At 50.7% G+C, this 16258-nt stretch overlaps 5 protein-coding genes across 5 annotated transcripts; 2 read left to right on the plus strand and 3 right to left on the minus strand.

Moving 5' to 3' along the window:
* Window positions 1–18: 18 nt before the first annotated feature.
* On the minus strand, window positions 19–2156 carry BDW70DRAFT_126380 (WD40 repeat domain-containing protein). Its single transcript, XM_073735082.1, has one exon. It carries the CDS (start codon window positions 1957–1959, stop codon window positions 103–105), a length of 1857 nt encoding a protein of 618 aa, XP_073601451.1. The 5' UTR covers window positions 1960–2156; the 3' UTR covers window positions 19–102.
* A 198-nt stretch (window positions 2157–2354) lies between these two features.
* On the plus strand, window positions 2355–5241 carry BDW70DRAFT_126381 (Kelch motif domain protein). Its single transcript, XM_073735083.1, has 3 exons — window positions 2355–2943; window positions 3015–3101; window positions 3184–5241. The coding sequence occupies exons 1-3, from the start codon at window positions 2724–2726 to the stop codon at window positions 5016–5018; spliced, it is 2142 nt and encodes a 713-aa protein (XP_073601452.1). The 5' UTR covers window positions 2355–2723; the 3' UTR covers window positions 5019–5241.
* Window positions 5242–5677: 436 nt separating this feature from the next.
* Window positions 5678–7381, plus strand: BDW70DRAFT_165653 (glycoside hydrolase superfamily; the record flags this gene model as incomplete). The annotated part of the gene is made up of 5 exons (XM_073741797.1): window positions 5678–5739; window positions 5803–5994; window positions 6059–6531; window positions 6585–7170; window positions 7243–7381. 5 exons carry the CDS (start codon window positions 5678–5680, stop codon window positions 7379–7381), a joined length of 1452 nt encoding a protein of 483 aa, XP_073601453.1.
* Window positions 7382–7967: 586 nt separating this feature from the next.
* On the minus strand, window positions 7968–10152 carry BDW70DRAFT_165655 (putative MFS allantoate transporter; the record flags this gene model as incomplete). The annotated part of the gene is made up of 4 exons (XM_073741798.1): window positions 9474–10152; window positions 9394–9424; window positions 9049–9333; window positions 7968–8995 (listed from the first exon to the last, which is right to left on the minus strand). The coding sequence occupies exons 1-4, from the start codon at window positions 9666–9668 to the stop codon at window positions 7968–7970; spliced, it is 1539 nt and encodes a 512-aa protein (XP_073601454.1). The 5' UTR covers window positions 9669–10152.
* Window positions 10153–12234: 2082 nt separating this feature from the next.
* BDW70DRAFT_146644 (ubiquitin ligase complex subunit HRD3) lies at window positions 12235–16109 on the minus strand (the record flags this gene model as incomplete). The annotated part of the gene is made up of 7 exons (XM_073738606.1): window positions 12235–12327; window positions 12381–13100; window positions 13152–13214; window positions 13420–13817; window positions 13875–15809; window positions 15877–15990; window positions 16067–16109. 7 exons carry the CDS (start codon window positions 16107–16109, stop codon window positions 12235–12237), a joined length of 3366 nt encoding a protein of 1121 aa, XP_073601455.1.
* Window positions 16110–16258: the final 149 nt, after the last annotated feature.

The raw sequence follows: 16258 nt of genomic DNA on the forward strand, positions 1-16258 counted from the left end.
ACGCCTCTGGACACCAAACTCCATGCCGCAGAAAACCCAAAGATAGAGAATTATTAATTAAGGCATGCCAGCTACCTATACAACTGAAGAAGATAAGCCATATCACCGAATAGTCATCGACTTGGTCATCTGCGCTTTACTTCCAACGCCGCCCTCGCGAGAGGCGGAGGCGCTGGTTCCGGGCTTGCGCTCGAAGACCTTCCAGAACTTCAAGCTCTCATCGGCCGCTGCAGTAGCTAGAAGCTGGCCATCGGGGCTAAGGCAGCTGTGCAGAACACGGGTTTCGTGAGCGGGGATCTCAATGTTGCGGACTAGAGTTGGGTAGCTCCAGATGCTGAGAGAGTTATCGGGGAAGCCGCTTGAGCTGACAATCTCGCGGTAGTGGTTACTCCATCGGAGACTGGTAACCTGAGAGCCAGTGTCGATGCTGTTGGTGCGAGCACCGGTGGTGGTGTTCCAAAAGTGGATGTGGCGGTCGTAGGAACCACCACCCGTGGCGAGGAGGTTGAGTTGCCAGGGGCACCAGCTAAGAGCCTTGACTGCTGCGCGGTGGTTTGTTTTAGTGAATTTGGGGGCACTCAATGATCGAGCATCCCAGATGTTGACCAAGTTGTCGTTGCCGCCTGTGGCAAGCTGAGCACCATCAGATCTCCACTCCAGACCGCAGACCTCGGATGTGTGCGAGACAAGCTCGGCGACCTTGTGCTGAGCAATGCGAACATCGTGGTTGAAAACAAGACCGCTGCGAGCACCGGTTGATAAGGTGTGTTTGGACCAGCCCATTACGCCAACCCTTGATTCATGTCCGAACATACTGCGAAGCTTGGTGCCCTCTTCGACATCCCAGATCTGGACTTCACCTGTACCGAGGCCAACGCCAACGTAGGCGCCGTCCCCACTCCACTTTACACTACTGATGTATGTATCGGGAGAGGTCTCTAGCAAGCAGCTAACGGACCCGGAATCAGCAGACCAGACGTAGACATTTCGCTCTAGGCCGATTGCAACTTGGTTTCCAGAGCTCCAATCCAAGAGGTTGAGGTAGTAGTCGTCAAGAAGGCCAGGAGCGTCCAAAACACGTTCTGGAGCGGTCTGGACTCTTCGGCGGAACTGAGCCGAGTTAGACTTGGTGGACTTGAGGGGACGGTTGTACTGAGCACGCAGATCAATCGGCTTCGACGACTCAGGAGGCGGCGGCTTGAAGGCGAGGATACGAGTATTTAAGTTGACTCCACAGGCATTGGCCAATGATGACTCGTAGGCAACGGCGTCTGGGGCCGGCTTTGAGTAAGAAGAAGTGTTGTCGTCATCATCTAGGCCGAGATTCTCCAAAGCTGTAGTAAGATCTTCGTCGGTTCCGCGACCACCGATATCAAAAGCACTCGCCGCACTCGCGAGTACGCTAGACCCTTTATCACCGCTGCTGGTCTTGGGCCTCTGGGTCTCCTCAGGCTTAGCCGCGCCGGCAGTCACTAAACCCTCACTTGCGCTGCGATTTGGGATAAACCTATCTCCAGCGTTATGGGAAATACGGACGGTCGTTTTACCCGCCCGGGTGCGGCTAGGAACCTCCTTGCGTAGACGTTCCTTTGGAGGTGTCTGGTTGGACGAAGGGCCCGTACCGGTCAGTGACCATTCTGAGACACCCAGCTCAAGATGCTTGGGAGACTTGCGGACACGGGCAATGTTGGACTTGGGGGATTCGCGGTAGGCGCGAGACGTGCGGGAAACGGATTTCGCAAAGTATGAGGAAAGGTTGCCGCCGTAGACAGAGCGAGCTTGCTCTTTTGTTGCTTCAGATTCAAGACGCGGAGGAGTGAAAGGTGAGGAGTTGTTGGAGGCGACACTGTCCCTCCGTCCGCCGGGACTTGGTGTGAGGGGCATGCGGCCGCCAGCCATCTTGGTCGAGAAGATCCCATGATGGGTCTTCACTGGTGTAGATACCAGAGGAGTAGCCATGCTGAGAATATTGTGCTACAGAACTTTTTGAACAGCGAAACGTAAAGTCTTTTCGAGCTTCAGGTTGTCGTCAACCCAACCATGCGGAGGACGGTAACCAAAGACACGAGCCAGCTAAGATGCGGCAATATGCAATGCAAAGAAAACCGACTGAGCTTATATGGAATGCAGAGTAAGCAGATAGCAGTAAGGTAAGGGGGAAAGGAAGTGTAGAAGAGAAGAGAGGAGAGCTGAGGGCAGAGAACAGAGAATATATACCAGTATAGTCCCTGAAATGGGTGACTAGCAGTAAACAAACGTTGGCAGGGAAACAGAAATATATCACGTGATAAGTGGCGAGTGCGGCTCTTCCCGATTGTCTTGGCGCTCTTTGCTTCTGAGCCAACCTTCAACCGGCCCCTCGCTCTTCTCCTAATACTTCTGCAGGTCGGAACTTGGGAGATTGATCGGATGGAACCTATTTCTATCTCGATATCTAGCCCAGTCTTCTGATTTTGTGTACATAGAACACCGTCTCGCCCCATACCTTCTACGTCACTTCCTCGTGGCCAGTGATGCATGGAACCCATCTGCCCGCTACCAACTCCAACTTCAAGACTAAGGTTTTTGACAATCTTCATGAATGACTATACTGAGCCGCTAGTCGATTACCTGAACCCCTGTACATACAGCTCGCCTCCATCGCGGCATCTCTAGGCCCATATCGGCCTGAATTCCACCAGACCCACTTCTCTCCCCATCGCCCGCTGTCGCATAGACGTCTGATGGCCGCCTCTACCCCCGCTCCGCAGTCATCGCTACCCCAGAGCGCAGTTCTGATGCCCCCGTGCTCGAAGAATCGTTCTCGAGGCAGTGCAGAATCACGACCCAGCATCCACAATGTTCAGGGCCATGTTCCCGCATGCCTGGTTAATGCCTCGGTAACCTATTGCGGCAACGATCAGATCTACGCCTTTGGCGGATTTGACCAGTATACAGATGAAGGTTCATAAGCCGTGGACTTGCTTTTGCTAGTCAGCTGTTGATATATGAACTAACTTCGGGCAACTCCACAGTTTACAATCATGTCCTACGGTTGAATTTGAAAACTCTTCGTTGGGATCTAGTGGACAACTATGGCGATATTCCGGGTGTACGCATGGGTATGTCCATTCCGCAGACTCAATGCGTCTTTTTAGACGAGAGACTCCAATACTTGATGGACTAACTTTACCTATATCTTAGGCCACACGGCAAATCTCTATCAAGATAACAAATTAATCGTTTTTGGCGGGGAAAATGAGCATGGTGAATACTTATCGGACGTGATCATCTTCGACGTTCCTACTTCCACTTGGACGCAACCTGAAGTTCGGGGGCAGATCCCTCGGGGAAGAGCTCGCCATGCCGCCGTTATCTATGAGGACAAATTGTTCATTCTAGGAGGTTCGGAATCCAGCGGCATTCTTGACGACATGTTCTACCTGGATCTCAAAACTTGGACATGGTCTCGACCCTGGAAATTCACGGCTCGCTTTGACCACTTAGCCTGGGTTTGGGGCGGCCGCCTCTGGACTTTTGGTGGACTTGACCCAGATATGGAAAAGACCACAGATATCTGGTGGTTAGATCTACAGGCTATTCCAGCTTCGGGGACGCCAGACCATCAAGGTACCATGGACACCCCCGCGAGGATTGGCAATGCAGCTCACAGTTTAGATAATAATATATACAGTAACATGGGTCAGCAGCTTCCCGGCCGGTCCGGGAGCTACGCTGCGAATTCTGCAAGTGTGCAGGTTCGTAATGCTAGCCGGAGAAAATCCATCGCCCCAGGCTCCATCTCTTGTCTTCAATTCAAATCAGGTCCCAATGTGCCATCACTGTTCTCCGGGACTCACTTCCAGGCGTTCGCATCCGGTGTCTTACTGGACCTCATTACTCCGTCTGAAACCACACCCATCCGTGACTGCAATCTATCCTCCTTGGAACTTGATTCTGCGCGATGGCAGAGACTGGTGGATGGGCAGGAGATTTTCAGACCCGGCTATCGATGGCACTACCTCACAGTGGATCCGAGTGGCACAAAGGCATGGTTACTCGGATGCAGCCTAGATCCCGGCAGCACCCCCGGCAGCGGCGATGAGAATCACATGTCTCAAATTCTGTCGATTGAGTTAGAAAGGTACGGTTTGCTAGGAAATGAGATGTCGGCCCTGTCACCCGACCCTAGGAAAGCGGCGGTTCTTGGGCGGACACAAGTAGGTCCCCTCTCTGGCTTAGGGGCAGACCTATCAACTGCCTTTGATAAACCACCTGAGTCAGGCAGCGGGGCAGATTTTACGATAACCGCCAACTCAGATGACTACATCTACACTGATAGTAATGCTGAAGACGGATTTTCGGAGAGGTCCACCTCGACTTTCCTCCCCGAGAATGCAGCCACGTCTCCTCCGATCCACGTGCACAAACTTATCCTGCAGTTGAGGTGGCCACATTTCAAGCGGCTATATTCCGCACAGATGGTTGAGTATCACACGAATCGGATGCATATCCCTGAACCCTACTCCGTTGTCCGTGCGTTCCTCTACTATCTTTACACAGACAGCATCGCCGGCCATCCGGAGTACTGCGCAGATATCATTGATGTTGCGGGGATGCTTGTAATGGCCAATCTTTATGATCTGCCTCGCTTACGTCTCCTCTGCGTCAGCCGCTTAGGGCGCGAGTTAGACGTGGAAAATGCCGCAATCATATGGGACCGGGCAGGACGTACGAATGAAGAGTGGCTGATGAGGCGAGCCGCTCAGTTCTGCCTCAACCACTGGGGACGCGTCGTCCGGACTGACGGTTTCAAGTCTCTCAGCAGAGAGAGCATAATCGATCTATGCGAGGTTGTTGATATGGAGGGTCGCATAGTCGCAGGGCCAGAGTTGGAGCTTGTTGGAACATTGGGAGCAGATGATGGCCTTGGCAGTGGCCGTGAACTGAAACGGTCGTCGCAACTAACCCTCAACGGCGTTACACTGGACGGGGATGAGGCTGATGCAGATGAGATGGACGGTGTGGAGGATATATGAAGCGGCTCCTTGGCATACGGGATGCTGTTTTTGTTGGCTGTTTCGTGTCGTTTTCCTTGTATCCACTTTCTTGTCCTGCATTGCGAAGGGATTGTCTGAGCCTTAGGCGGAGTTTCGGAGCGAGATTCTATAGGTGTAGTGGGCGCATTGCAAATAACAGCACGAGCGACTGTATGTACTTTTTCTACATAGGCAAGGCGCAATGGTATGAGTTTCCGTTTTCGTGCTTGTCTTAGGGCAACCGTGACCTTTCCCTTTCGGGCACGGCGAACGGCCCGTACAGCCGCCACGGTCGTTTACCTGAGGGCTTTGGTTGTGCGCCAGGAACAAAATAATCTCGATCTGGTTGGACCAGGATCTCGTCTTGCCTTGCACTCTGCTTCAACGCTCAGCGGTTCCAATGGTTTTCACTGCCGCCGCCTGATCCAGCCCGGGCGCTCCGCCGTCTTCGAATACGGACATGCACCTCAACGCTCGCGGAGGGCTCCTTGACCGACGTAGAAACCAACTGCAGCGGTGAGGATTTAAAATATTTACATAACTCGAATTTCCATGGCTCGGTATCTCTCTTGGTGCACATATCTGGTGCCCCTTCCACCGTTGTTCTTCGTCCTCACGGCCAGTCCTCGAGTTTCCGTCCCCCTCTCATAATACATACCATGGGCTCTGTAGACCCCCCCGTTCTTCCTTCGGATTTCCTTTGGGGATTCGCAACCGCAAGGTAAGCTTTCTGACGTCATGAATCCCGTTCATTGGCTTACATGAGATCTTATTGCCGACACAGTTATCAGATCGAAGGCGCCGTCAATGAAGATGGCCGCGGGCCTTCCATCTGGGACACTTTCTGCAAGAAACCAGGAAAAATTGCTGGCGGGGCCAACGGCGACGTGGCCTGCGACTCGTACCATCGTACCCACGAAGATATCGATCTGTTGAAGCAGTGTCAAGCCAAGGCCTATCGCTTCTCTATCTCATGGTCAGTTTGCCTTTCGATATGACATCAGACATTGGGATGCTGATCTTGTCCGGTTCGTGTCTAGGTCCCGCGTCATTCCTCTTGGAGGCCGAAATGACCCTATTAACGAGAAAGGCCTGCAGTTCTACGTCAAATTCGTGGACGACCTACTAGCTGCTGGGATTACACCGCTTGTGACATTGTTTCATTGGGATCTCCCGGAGGAGCTGGACAAACGCTATGGTGGTTTGCTGAACAAGGAGGAGTTTGTCGCCGACTATGCCAACTACGCCCGTATCATTTTCAATGCACTGAGCCCGAAGGTGAAATACTGGATTACCTTCAACGAGCCATGGTGCAGCAGCGTCCTCGGCTACAATGTCGGCCAATTCGCCCCTGGCAGGACCAGTGATCGAAGCAAGAACCCCGAAGGTGATGGCTCAACCGAACCCTGGATTGTAGGTCACAACATCCTTGTTGCCCACGGCACCGCCGTAAAGATCTACCGCGAAGAATTCAAGGCTCGTGACGGTGGTGAGATTGGTATAACTCTCAATGGTGCGTCTTACGCCTCTTCTCCATAATTATAGCCTCAAGTTAACGGAGAATAGGCGACTGGGCTGAACCCTGGGACCCTGAAAACCCCGCGGACGTCGAAGCTGCTCCCCGCAAGATTGAATTCGCTATCTCCTGGTTCGCGGACCCTATTTACTTCGGCCGCTACCCAGAAAGTATGATAAAGCAACTTGGCAACCGCCTCCCGGAATGGACCCCCGAAGAAGTCGCCCTGGTCAAGGGTAGCAACGACTTCTACGGCATGAACCACTACTGCGCCAACTTTATCCGCGCCAAAACCGGCGAGCCGGACCCGACAGACGTCGCAGGTAACTTGGAGCTCCTGCTCCAGAACAAGGCTGGCGAATGGGTCGGCCCCGAGACCCAATCGCCCTGGCTTCGACCATCCCCGATAGGTTTCCGCAAGCTCCTTAAGTGGCTCAGCGACCGCTACGACCGCCCAAAGATATACGTTACCGAGAATGGGACCAGTCTGAAGGGCGAGAACGACTTGCCGCTTGAGCAGCTGCTGAAGGACGATTTCCGCGTGAAGTACTTTGAGGACTATATACATGCTATGGCTGAGGCGTACACCTACGACAATGTTAATGTTAGGGCTTACATGGCTTGGAGCTTGATGGAGTGAGTTCCTGACCTCGCCACCGACTTTCGTTCTGTTGAACTATCGAACAATGCTGACTCACTGCTATCTAGCAACTTTGAATGGGCCGAAGGTTACGAGACCCGCTTCGGCGTCACGTACGTCGACTATGAAAATAACCAGAAGAGATATCCCAAGGCGAGCGCGAAGGCCATGTCAGAGATCTTTGCGAAGTATATCCAGAAGGAGTGAGACTGTCGCTTGTGTCTCTCTTTGTTAATATAATCACTCTAGATTGGTTATTGGTTAGGTATATATGATTGAATGAATGTTTCTTTGGCTTTACTATACGCGTAATATTACTCGACAGCAGCAAGGCAGTGTGATTTCTTGAGCCAATTGTCAGTCTAGCAAAAGCAGCGCAGGAGCGCAGGCGGATAGAAATCCATTGCAACTTCCCTAGACGATTCAGGTGAACGTCGCTCTTCTCGATTTAACATTCTTCATCGCATCTTCTGGTTAGAAAAACAAGCTTTATGATACCGCAGTGATCTCTCGCCATCTAGGTTGCTCCGCCATGCGACTTTAGATCTTAACATATATCTTCGGCCCGATCTATTGTTAGTTAACCAGGTATAGACATTTACTGGCCAGCCTGGGATGCGCTTGGTATGGACTTCCCGTCTATATTGAGCTAATGACAATAAAGCTTGGTTCGATGAACCGTTAATTTACCTTAAAGCTGAAGTTCGCATAAAAATCTATGTCTTAAGTATCCAAAATATAAATCGCCTAGGAATTGATCATGAAAATCTGAATGAAACCGCTGAGAGCCATCTTAAAGCGCATAACGAAAATCCTTTGATTCCATATCCGTCATATCCTTGAACCCATCCAAAACGGCCCTATCCTGCCTCATAACGCTCTCCTCAGCAGTCATCTTCCGGTCCCGCCTTACATTCTCAATCTTCATAACGGCGTACGCAACACCAGCGAGCACAATCATACCCGCGTAACAGATCAGCAACCCGGTTAAAGCGGAGAAATATCGGGGGGCTTCGTTTGCAAAGAAAATATTCGATCCCGCAACGTTCCCGCTCGCATAGAGCGTGAACCAGAGGCCGTTGGCAATGGAGCGCTTCGTGTGCCCGGCTATGTTAGTGGAGAGAAGATTCCAGGAGATGATGACAGGGGCACCAATGATGTATTGAAGCCAAGTGCAGCCGACGAGGGTCCAGCGGTGGGAGAGATCTGTGAAGCGAATGCCTAAGAGTCCGCCGAAGGGGATGAGGGAGACGATCGCCAGCACAATGCAGCGTGAGTCGCGGACATATGTGGAGACGAGACCGCATATGGGGACGACGACAGCTTCGATTGCCCCTGTGGGGAGTTGTAGGAGGGTAGCGTAGATGCCGGAGAAGCCGTATCCCTTGATCAGGGAGGAAGCGAAGTTGGAGACGCCGCCGTTGATGACGCCGCAGGATATTCCCATGCCTAGGATGCAGAGCACCTTGATGTCATATACGAGTTCGAGGGCTTGGCCGAACTTGAACTGCTTCGTTTTGATGCCAATCATGTTTTCGGAGACGCGCTGAACTGCGACGATGCGTTGTCTGTGGGTGAGGAACTTGGCGGAGTTGGGAGAGTCGGGTATGAGCCAGAGGAAAAGCACCCCTGTGACGAGGTTCAGGAGGCCGATGACGAGGAAGATAAGCTTCCAGCTTTCGAGAGATGTGTTGTGCACATGGCCTAGGCCAAAGCCGAGTAGCGCTCCAACCATTGTTGCTGTCCCATTTGCAGAGAGCCAGATGGCCATGCGTAGCGGCTGCTCCGATCGCTTGTAGAACATGGATGTAAAGCTCATCACTGCTCCCGTTAGCAAGATCTTGTCTGTATTGGAAAGTAGGTATGTAACATACTGCAAGGGCTTACGCATGCTTCCGCCATTCCCAGAATAAACCTCAATATCAGCATCCCGGCATAGTTCTTTGCGCCAACGTGCGCTATTACCAAACCAGCCCAGACCAGAAGCGAAGCTCCCATGTATTTTGCAAGCGGCAGCCGCTGAAGAAGAAGATTTGAAGGTAGGGCAAAGGCGAGGTACCCAAAGTTATAGATTGCAGCAACCCATGAGTATCTCTGGCCTTCCAAGCCTAGATCGGGTATCAGCGTATATGCAGATGCATAGTTCAGCGAGAGCTTGTCTAGATCACAGATGTCAGCCAGTACCTTCTAGGAGCCAGATTGGTGGATGCCATGCGCACCTAAGAATTGGATGCAGTATGTCAAGTAAATCTGGAACCATGTCAGTCAAAACTTCTCCGTGCTGAAGGTCAGAACTCACAATAGGCATAACGCGCCTGTCAAGAATCTTGCGCACCTCGGCACCTTCACGCTCGAGCTCTTCGGCGGAAAGTTGATCAGCCTCCGCAAAGAGCTGCGCTCCTATGTCTTGAATTATTCCAGACTCTAACTCATTGTTCTTTTCGATACCGGGCTGATCTTGTGCTTCAACTTTCACATCTTTGATGTCATGCATCGTTGTGTGCAATAAGTGACAATCCTCTGATCCAGCAAGCTTGGGGAAGTAGTGCAAGGTAGAAAGAATGTCTCCGGACAGGATCCGCCAGCATGACCTTCTTTTAAGTCGATCACCCTTATCATAGTCTTTGAAGCCAAGTCTCCTTATCAGTCTCGTCAATAGGAAAGGACTGATGTTATCTAGGACTATCTTTGGCCGTCAAACGCGGCCGATTTCTTCGTGCCGGGCGGCGCGCTTGGGTGATAATAAGTTGATCATGGATGTCGGTGGCTTTGTCCAATTATCTTGTGATACGGTCTGAGTACTCCAACTTTCCGGAGTAGACCTGATTAGCTAGCTCAAGTAGGCCATCCGACGCGCATATCAGTTGGAGTAATCGGGAAGCTGTGCGGGCCTTACATCAGTGTCATCATTAAAATGACCCTAGTGCGGAGTAGCTGCACCTTGCATGGTTATCAAAAGTAGAAATAAGATAATCTTCGGAAAATATCAAGCGAGTGTTGAATTGGGGGCTTATGAAGCCACAACAGGGGGAGAACTCTCACGCATTATTGGCTTGTTAGGCTGTTTCTCTGGCTACTTCAAAAGGTCCTATCCCAGTCCATTGACTTCCCTGGGAGGTTTGAGCTTGCTGATTGTCCTATAAAATGACTTTTAGTTAAAGATAAAACCAAACTGCATCCTGGTCACTTGCCTGGTGTCGGATTCGACTTAAATGCTTGTGCCGGCAATGATATCCGTAAGCCTCCTTAAGGTATAATAGTATCCTTCACAGCAATAATGAAACTATTCGAATATCGGAATCTTAACAGGACCTGCATTCGTCCAGTCTCATCGACGTCAGCATCAGCAAGCTCCAGGAAACCCTGACTATAAGATGGACCACAAGCATTGAACTAGCGGCAGGGTATCTGCGAAGGATCAGCGTCTATGATGCAGATGGGCTCGCTTTAAGTGCCATCCCACTTTTAAGCCTTATGCGTTGGAAGACACAATGGCATCTGATGCGTGAAGGACTGCAGGTTTCCCAACTAGGCTGTTAGAAGGGCTCTCTTATCCTGTTAAGGATAGTATCAAGTTGAAGGGAACCATAATCTGCGGATCTGCGTTCAAGGCCTCGTCGCCACAGACGATGCTGCCTTGAGTGAGGATACTTCAGCTTAATCTCCTTGCCTCGCGTTGAGGGTTTCCGGCCTCAGCGCTTTCAGGAGTTGGAAAATCGTTTGTGCATACCGTCAATGTTCATCAACTCCACAGGACTGCCCAACCGAGTTCGCACAAGGCCACTGTCCTTAAGGTCTGGGGAAAAAAAAAAAGAAGCCGAAGATGAAGCTGAAATTGTGGGGTACTACAGTCGTCGCGGTGGAGTTCCCTCTTCTCTTCACATATGATGCCAACGTTGCTCGCAATTAATTGGGGAACATCATAGAGCTGCCAGGATAGATGCCAGCGAAGGAAAGAAGCGACCTGGTCGCCCACACTTGGATGCCTTCCTAACCACTAATGGCTAGCTGGGACCGGATTCCATGATCTGCGTGAACCTAGAAAATATATTTCCCCTTGCGCCTGTGTCTCTTCGAGGAGCACCGCTGCCGGCAAACCAGCTCCAGTAGAAGCAGATTATTAGACACCACAAATCAAACCAGATAATAGCTTCCAGATCCGAGAAGCGGAGCAAGCACTAAAAGCACCGGAAAACGCGCGGAACGAGATCGCTCAAAAAAATGGATGGACAGGGAAGACGTGGATGCTGTATTCTTCAGCGAACGCAGGCATTGGAGATGCGGATGTCATTCCTGAGTCTTCACATTTTGCGTGGGAGATGAAGTTAAATATTCCAACGGCAATCAGGTGGTCCCTCATCTGGATATTCCTACCGTGTCGGTACTGATGGGCATCATGGAGGACACAAAAATGCCAATAAATCTGACCTTGGCAGAGAAGGCGTACGAGGACAGAAAGCTCTTAGAGTATGCATATGCGTTTAAACAGAGACAGATTACCGTTCGCTATACCCACTCTTTCCTGGACTGGATTCAGATGTTCTCAAGATCCAGTGTTGGATAATCCGTTGCCATTGAGCATGTTGAAACAGCCAGATTGAATTGAACTGAACTATAATTTTAAATGAGGTCGATGACCTGAAAGTTAGCGTCAAGACTTAAGGAATTCTGAATCGCATTGGAGATACCGAGTTGAAGCAGATCTGCTGCTATGTCACTGGGAACCTAGTTGAGGTGAAATTGGAGGCAAGCCGATGGAGTTCTGCAACATATGCCAAATCTGCCCGTGATAGCACGTGGTCCGGATGGAGAAGTCCAGCTGCTCATCTGGTCATAGTGATTCTTTGTCACGCATTTGAAGAGGCCTCCAGTGTTGGAAATTATTATTGCTTTAGTGACTTGTGCTTGAATATGCTGATAAGCATGAATGGTATTAGTACAACACAACAATTGCTTATTTGCCCTTTCATCAGAAGTAAGAATAAAAAAACCACCTAGATTAAACACCATGCTCCAACACATCGAAGCGTGAGAATATCAGTACCGTAGCTCGAAGCCCCTCATCCCGTAATCCACCTCTGATTCGCTTTGTCGTAGCCGATTGTCGTAAGCTCAATGTTGAGCATCTTGAGCATCGTATCCATAGTAAACTCCTGAAGATTATCAGCTTAGCATATGCCATTAAGAGAATGAAGAGAGAAGCAACCTCAGAACCATCGCTAGACTCTTTCACATTCTTCCTCTCCATCTCCTCCCTCAACTCAGCCTTGCGGGCCTGCAATTCATCTTCATCCATATCAAGCGCACCAGCATCCACATTGCCGAACCAGTTCTCCATCTCCTCCTGCTCCCACCGAGCATCGTTATTATTCATTCGCTCCCGCCACGCCTTGACGCCTCCCATGCGCGAGATTCGCTCCTGAGCACCAGAGAACACCTCTTCTGCTGCATCCTGGCTAACTTTCTTCCACTTCATAATCAGTGCCTCCAATTCCTCGTCGCTACTGGACGACTCTATCCTAAGGGCTTGCTGGACGGTGTCGAGGTCGGACCGCAAGCTCGACAAGCGTGACTGTAGCTCGCGTTGTCGTTTCTGGAGATCCAATACCTCTGGGTCTGAGGGTACGGGCTTCCTTGCGGGCGTAAGACCCTGCCCAGGCAACGTTCTTTTGCGGGTTGGTGGTGGTATAGGGAGTGCATTCTTTGAGCTGGAAATAGGAAGCGCAGTACTGCCATCCTGCTCATCAGGTGTGTTTGTCTTAGTGAAAGAACTAGTTGTTGCCATCCCCTCAGTTTTTGGGGATGCAACTTCGTCTTTCACTGCAGGAGTAGGTCTGCGGAGAGGAGACTTGAATGGTTTGGAGAGAGCGGTTGTCGCCTGGTCGAGCCGACGACGTTTGCCATTGGGAATAGAAGAAGCCATTTTCTATAACAACTCTTGTTTTTAATATATTACATGATTTAAGGGATTAGATACCGCGGTAATGTGAAGATGGAATGGTGGGACATATTCAGCTGATGGTGGATGGCGGAAGCGAAGCTGGAGAATCAAATGCCTTATCTCTTATCGATATAAGATAAGGAGAGGTACAATGACGTCTTAGCTCTGGTTCAAGGCCATGCAAATCTTTTAGAGGAACCCAGGGAACGAAAAGACGCTATACGATCATTTAATCCATAAAATAGCTCAATATCATAACATACAGATATACAGAGCTAAGGCAAAAATACCGCTAATGACCAACTCCCCCAGCCATCCATTGGGCAAACTCGGGATCCCCAGGGCGAGGAAAGAATCCTCGGTTATTTGCGTTGGCCTGTCCTGCTGCGTTCGCGCCTTGGTCATCGTTTGGTCTCTGGCGGTTATTACGTTGCTGTCGCAAATACACCAAGACCATGAGGGTCGCAGCTAACGATAAAATGATGAGGCCCTCCAGAATACTTTCGTCAATATCAAGCTCGAGGTCGTCATAGTAACCATCCTCATGATCATCAAGACGGTGATGCTCACTACTCGACAAGATATCGTCGTCGTCCTCTTCGCCATGCTTATATAGTTGTGCACGATAGTTGGCTTCTTCCTCCTCATCATTTTCAATGAACGCTGCAATCCACTCACTGAAAGTGCGCCGGGGTTTGGGTTCTACGAAGTGTTAGCAGTGTTCTCAGCAGACTAGCATCTGGGAATAATGTTTCGTACCGTCGTCTTCGCGAATGGAATTGACCTTCCCGTTAGTGAGCCGGTTCCATGCACTGCGTGCCCGCAGTTTCAGCAGGCTCAGTTTAACAGGCAAGTAAGCCTCGCTGCTCGTCTCCAGAGCCAGGTCATAATAGCGCTTAGCCATGTGAAAATCTTGCTCAACGGCAATACCATTTTCGTGCATCCACCCCAAATTCCAATACGCCTGCGCACTGAAATGGGCTTCAGCAGCCGTGTGGTAACATGTGGAAGCTTTCTCGGTGTCAATGTCAATGCCATTACCACTTAAGTAATAGTCGCCCATTTTCAGCAGAGAGTCGACATTGGCCTGTTTGGCTGAGCGAGTCCACTGAATAAGAGCCAAAGCGGCGTTCTTAAGCAGAGGGGACCGGGACTTCCTCAATCCAGGTAGAAATTTCTCCAATGGTAACAATGAACGCTGTTCATCGAGAATAAATGCCACATTAGCCTGGGCATGTTCGTACCCTTGTTCTGCAGCCATAAGCATTGGGATGAATGCTCGCTCTTTGTCACCACTCTCGTAAGCGGCGTTGGCTTCTGTGAAAGAGGAGTGGATTGCTTCCGCTTTTTCTGCAACCATTTTATAGTACGACGCAGCGAGTCCGCAATGTCTCTGCCGGCCAACGCCATTGTTGGCTAGTTCTGCAAGGTAATAAAATGCTTCCATCCATCCCCAACGAGCAGCAAGTTCGAAATATTTGGTAGCTGTAGCGACATCTCCTTGATCCAGGAATAACGCACCTAAGCGAGTTTCTGCTGCCGGATAATCCTGGTCAGCCGCTGCTTTGAAATAAGAAGAGGCTTTGAAAGCGTCCTGCTGTACTCCATAGCCATGCAAATACATGAGCCCGATTTGGTGTTGGCAGAGTGCGTCCCCGTTGGCCAGTCCGAGTTTGAACCAGGTATAAGCGGTTTCAAAATTTTGCTCCACGCCTTCGCCGCGTAAATACATTAGGCCTACGTGGCCTGCTGCTTTGGATGCCAGTTTCTCAATCCCGGCTGGGTGGTTTGGGTTCAGCGAATTGTCCTTATTCCAGTACCGTTTAGTCACCTGTTTGAAATACTTCAGTGCCTTCTTATAATTCTTGGGGAGGCCCTTTGTGCCTTCGTAGTGCATTTTTCCCAAGCTAAAGGTCGCCTTTACCTCCCCTTTCCTAGACATGAGATCGAGATATTCAAGGACATCCTCTAAACTGGCTTCAGTCGAACTTGAACCATCACGAAGTGCACTGGGTCCGGAGCTGGATGCGCTGGCACCTTCACCATATACGCCGCCTTCTTCGTCGGCCCAGCGGTATGATTCGCGTACCATACTGTGACCACCAGGCGGACCGGATCGGTAGTAGTCAATAGCCTTATCCGCAACTTGTTTGTAGTAGTAGGTAGCCTCGTCACAATTCCTGGGAGTACCAATACCAGCGTGATGGCGATAGGCAAGAGTCATTTCGGACCTCGTATTTCCGGCCTCTGCAGCAAAGGCGTGGTACAATAAAGCCTTGGCTTGATCGCGTTCAACACCACCACCAATCCCTGTGGCATACATGAAACCAAGCATATACTGAGCGGTGCTATTTCCGTCCCACGAAGCCAGTCTCTTGTACCAGTGGAACGCCTGCTTGAAATCCTGGGGGTGGGAGAAGTTGCCGTAAAAGTTCATTTCCGCTAGCAGGAACATCGCGTCAGGATCGTGATCCTCCACAGCCGCAATCTTAAGGGCGTCGACCGCTCTGGCAATACTTGGATGTATTTTCCTCTGCGCACCGCTGCTTGATGGTGGTCCATTCATAAACAGTATCCGGAAGGCTTCTTGCGCATAATACCAGGTGTAGCCGATGAAACCTGACGGCTTCCCGGCCGACGGGACAACGGGTATCTTAGCCTCGCGTAGGATTCTGAGAGCATATTGGACGTGCTCTGGGACGATATGAGAGTCAGCAGGAAGCAGCTCCAAAGTGAACAATCAGCGCGGAGGAGGGACTACCATTTGGAGGAGCGTCGGAGTTGGACGTATCACCGGAAGGATGTGGTGGACCCCGAGTGACATCTGAAAGGGGATATTCGTTGTGGATATCAAGCGCGAATGTACAGAGGAACACTAGAGCGAGAAAGGTCAGTATTAGCGAAAAGCCTTTACCCATCTTTCGCCAGCTAGCTCACTTGCGGGGACTTACAGAGTACCAAGGGCAGGAAGTGCCATAGCCACAGGTTCTTCATTTTGCTAGGGGAAACTGTATAGGTGTCGGCAAGGTGAAACGCATGGCGACCACTTCACTACCTGTCCAATGGCGGATATTGGAAGGAAATATGGATGAAGCTGTGCCGTCAGCCGAGGGTCATGGTGAGCGCTGGAGCTCCTCTTACTA

The sequence above is a fragment of the Aspergillus foveolatus genome (genome assembly GCF_047715535.1).
Source record: "Aspergillus foveolatus strain CBS 279.81 unplaced genomic scaffold BDW70scaffold_1, whole genome shotgun sequence".
NCBI classification, from domain to species: domain Eukaryota; kingdom Fungi; phylum Ascomycota; class Eurotiomycetes; order Eurotiales; family Aspergillaceae; genus Aspergillus; species Aspergillus foveolatus.

Excerpts from the sequence above, each read along its gene's own strand:
- BDW70DRAFT_126380 (XM_073735082.1), bottom strand. The coding sequence starts at position 1,959 with ATGGCTACTCCTCTGGTATCTACACCAGTGAAGACCCATCATGGGATC.
- BDW70DRAFT_126381 (XM_073735083.1), top strand. The coding sequence starts at position 2,724 with ATGGCCGCCTCTACCCCCGCTCCGCAGTCATCGCTACCCCAGAGCGCA. Across the intron at positions 2,944-3,014 it reads TGACCAGTATACAGATGAAG|TTTACAATCATGTCCTACGG; the intron begins GTTCATAAGCCG and ends GCAACTCCACAG. Across the intron at positions 3,102-3,183 it reads TATTCCGGGTGTACGCATGG|GCCACACGGCAAATCTCTAT; the intron begins GTATGTCCATTC and ends CCTATATCTTAG.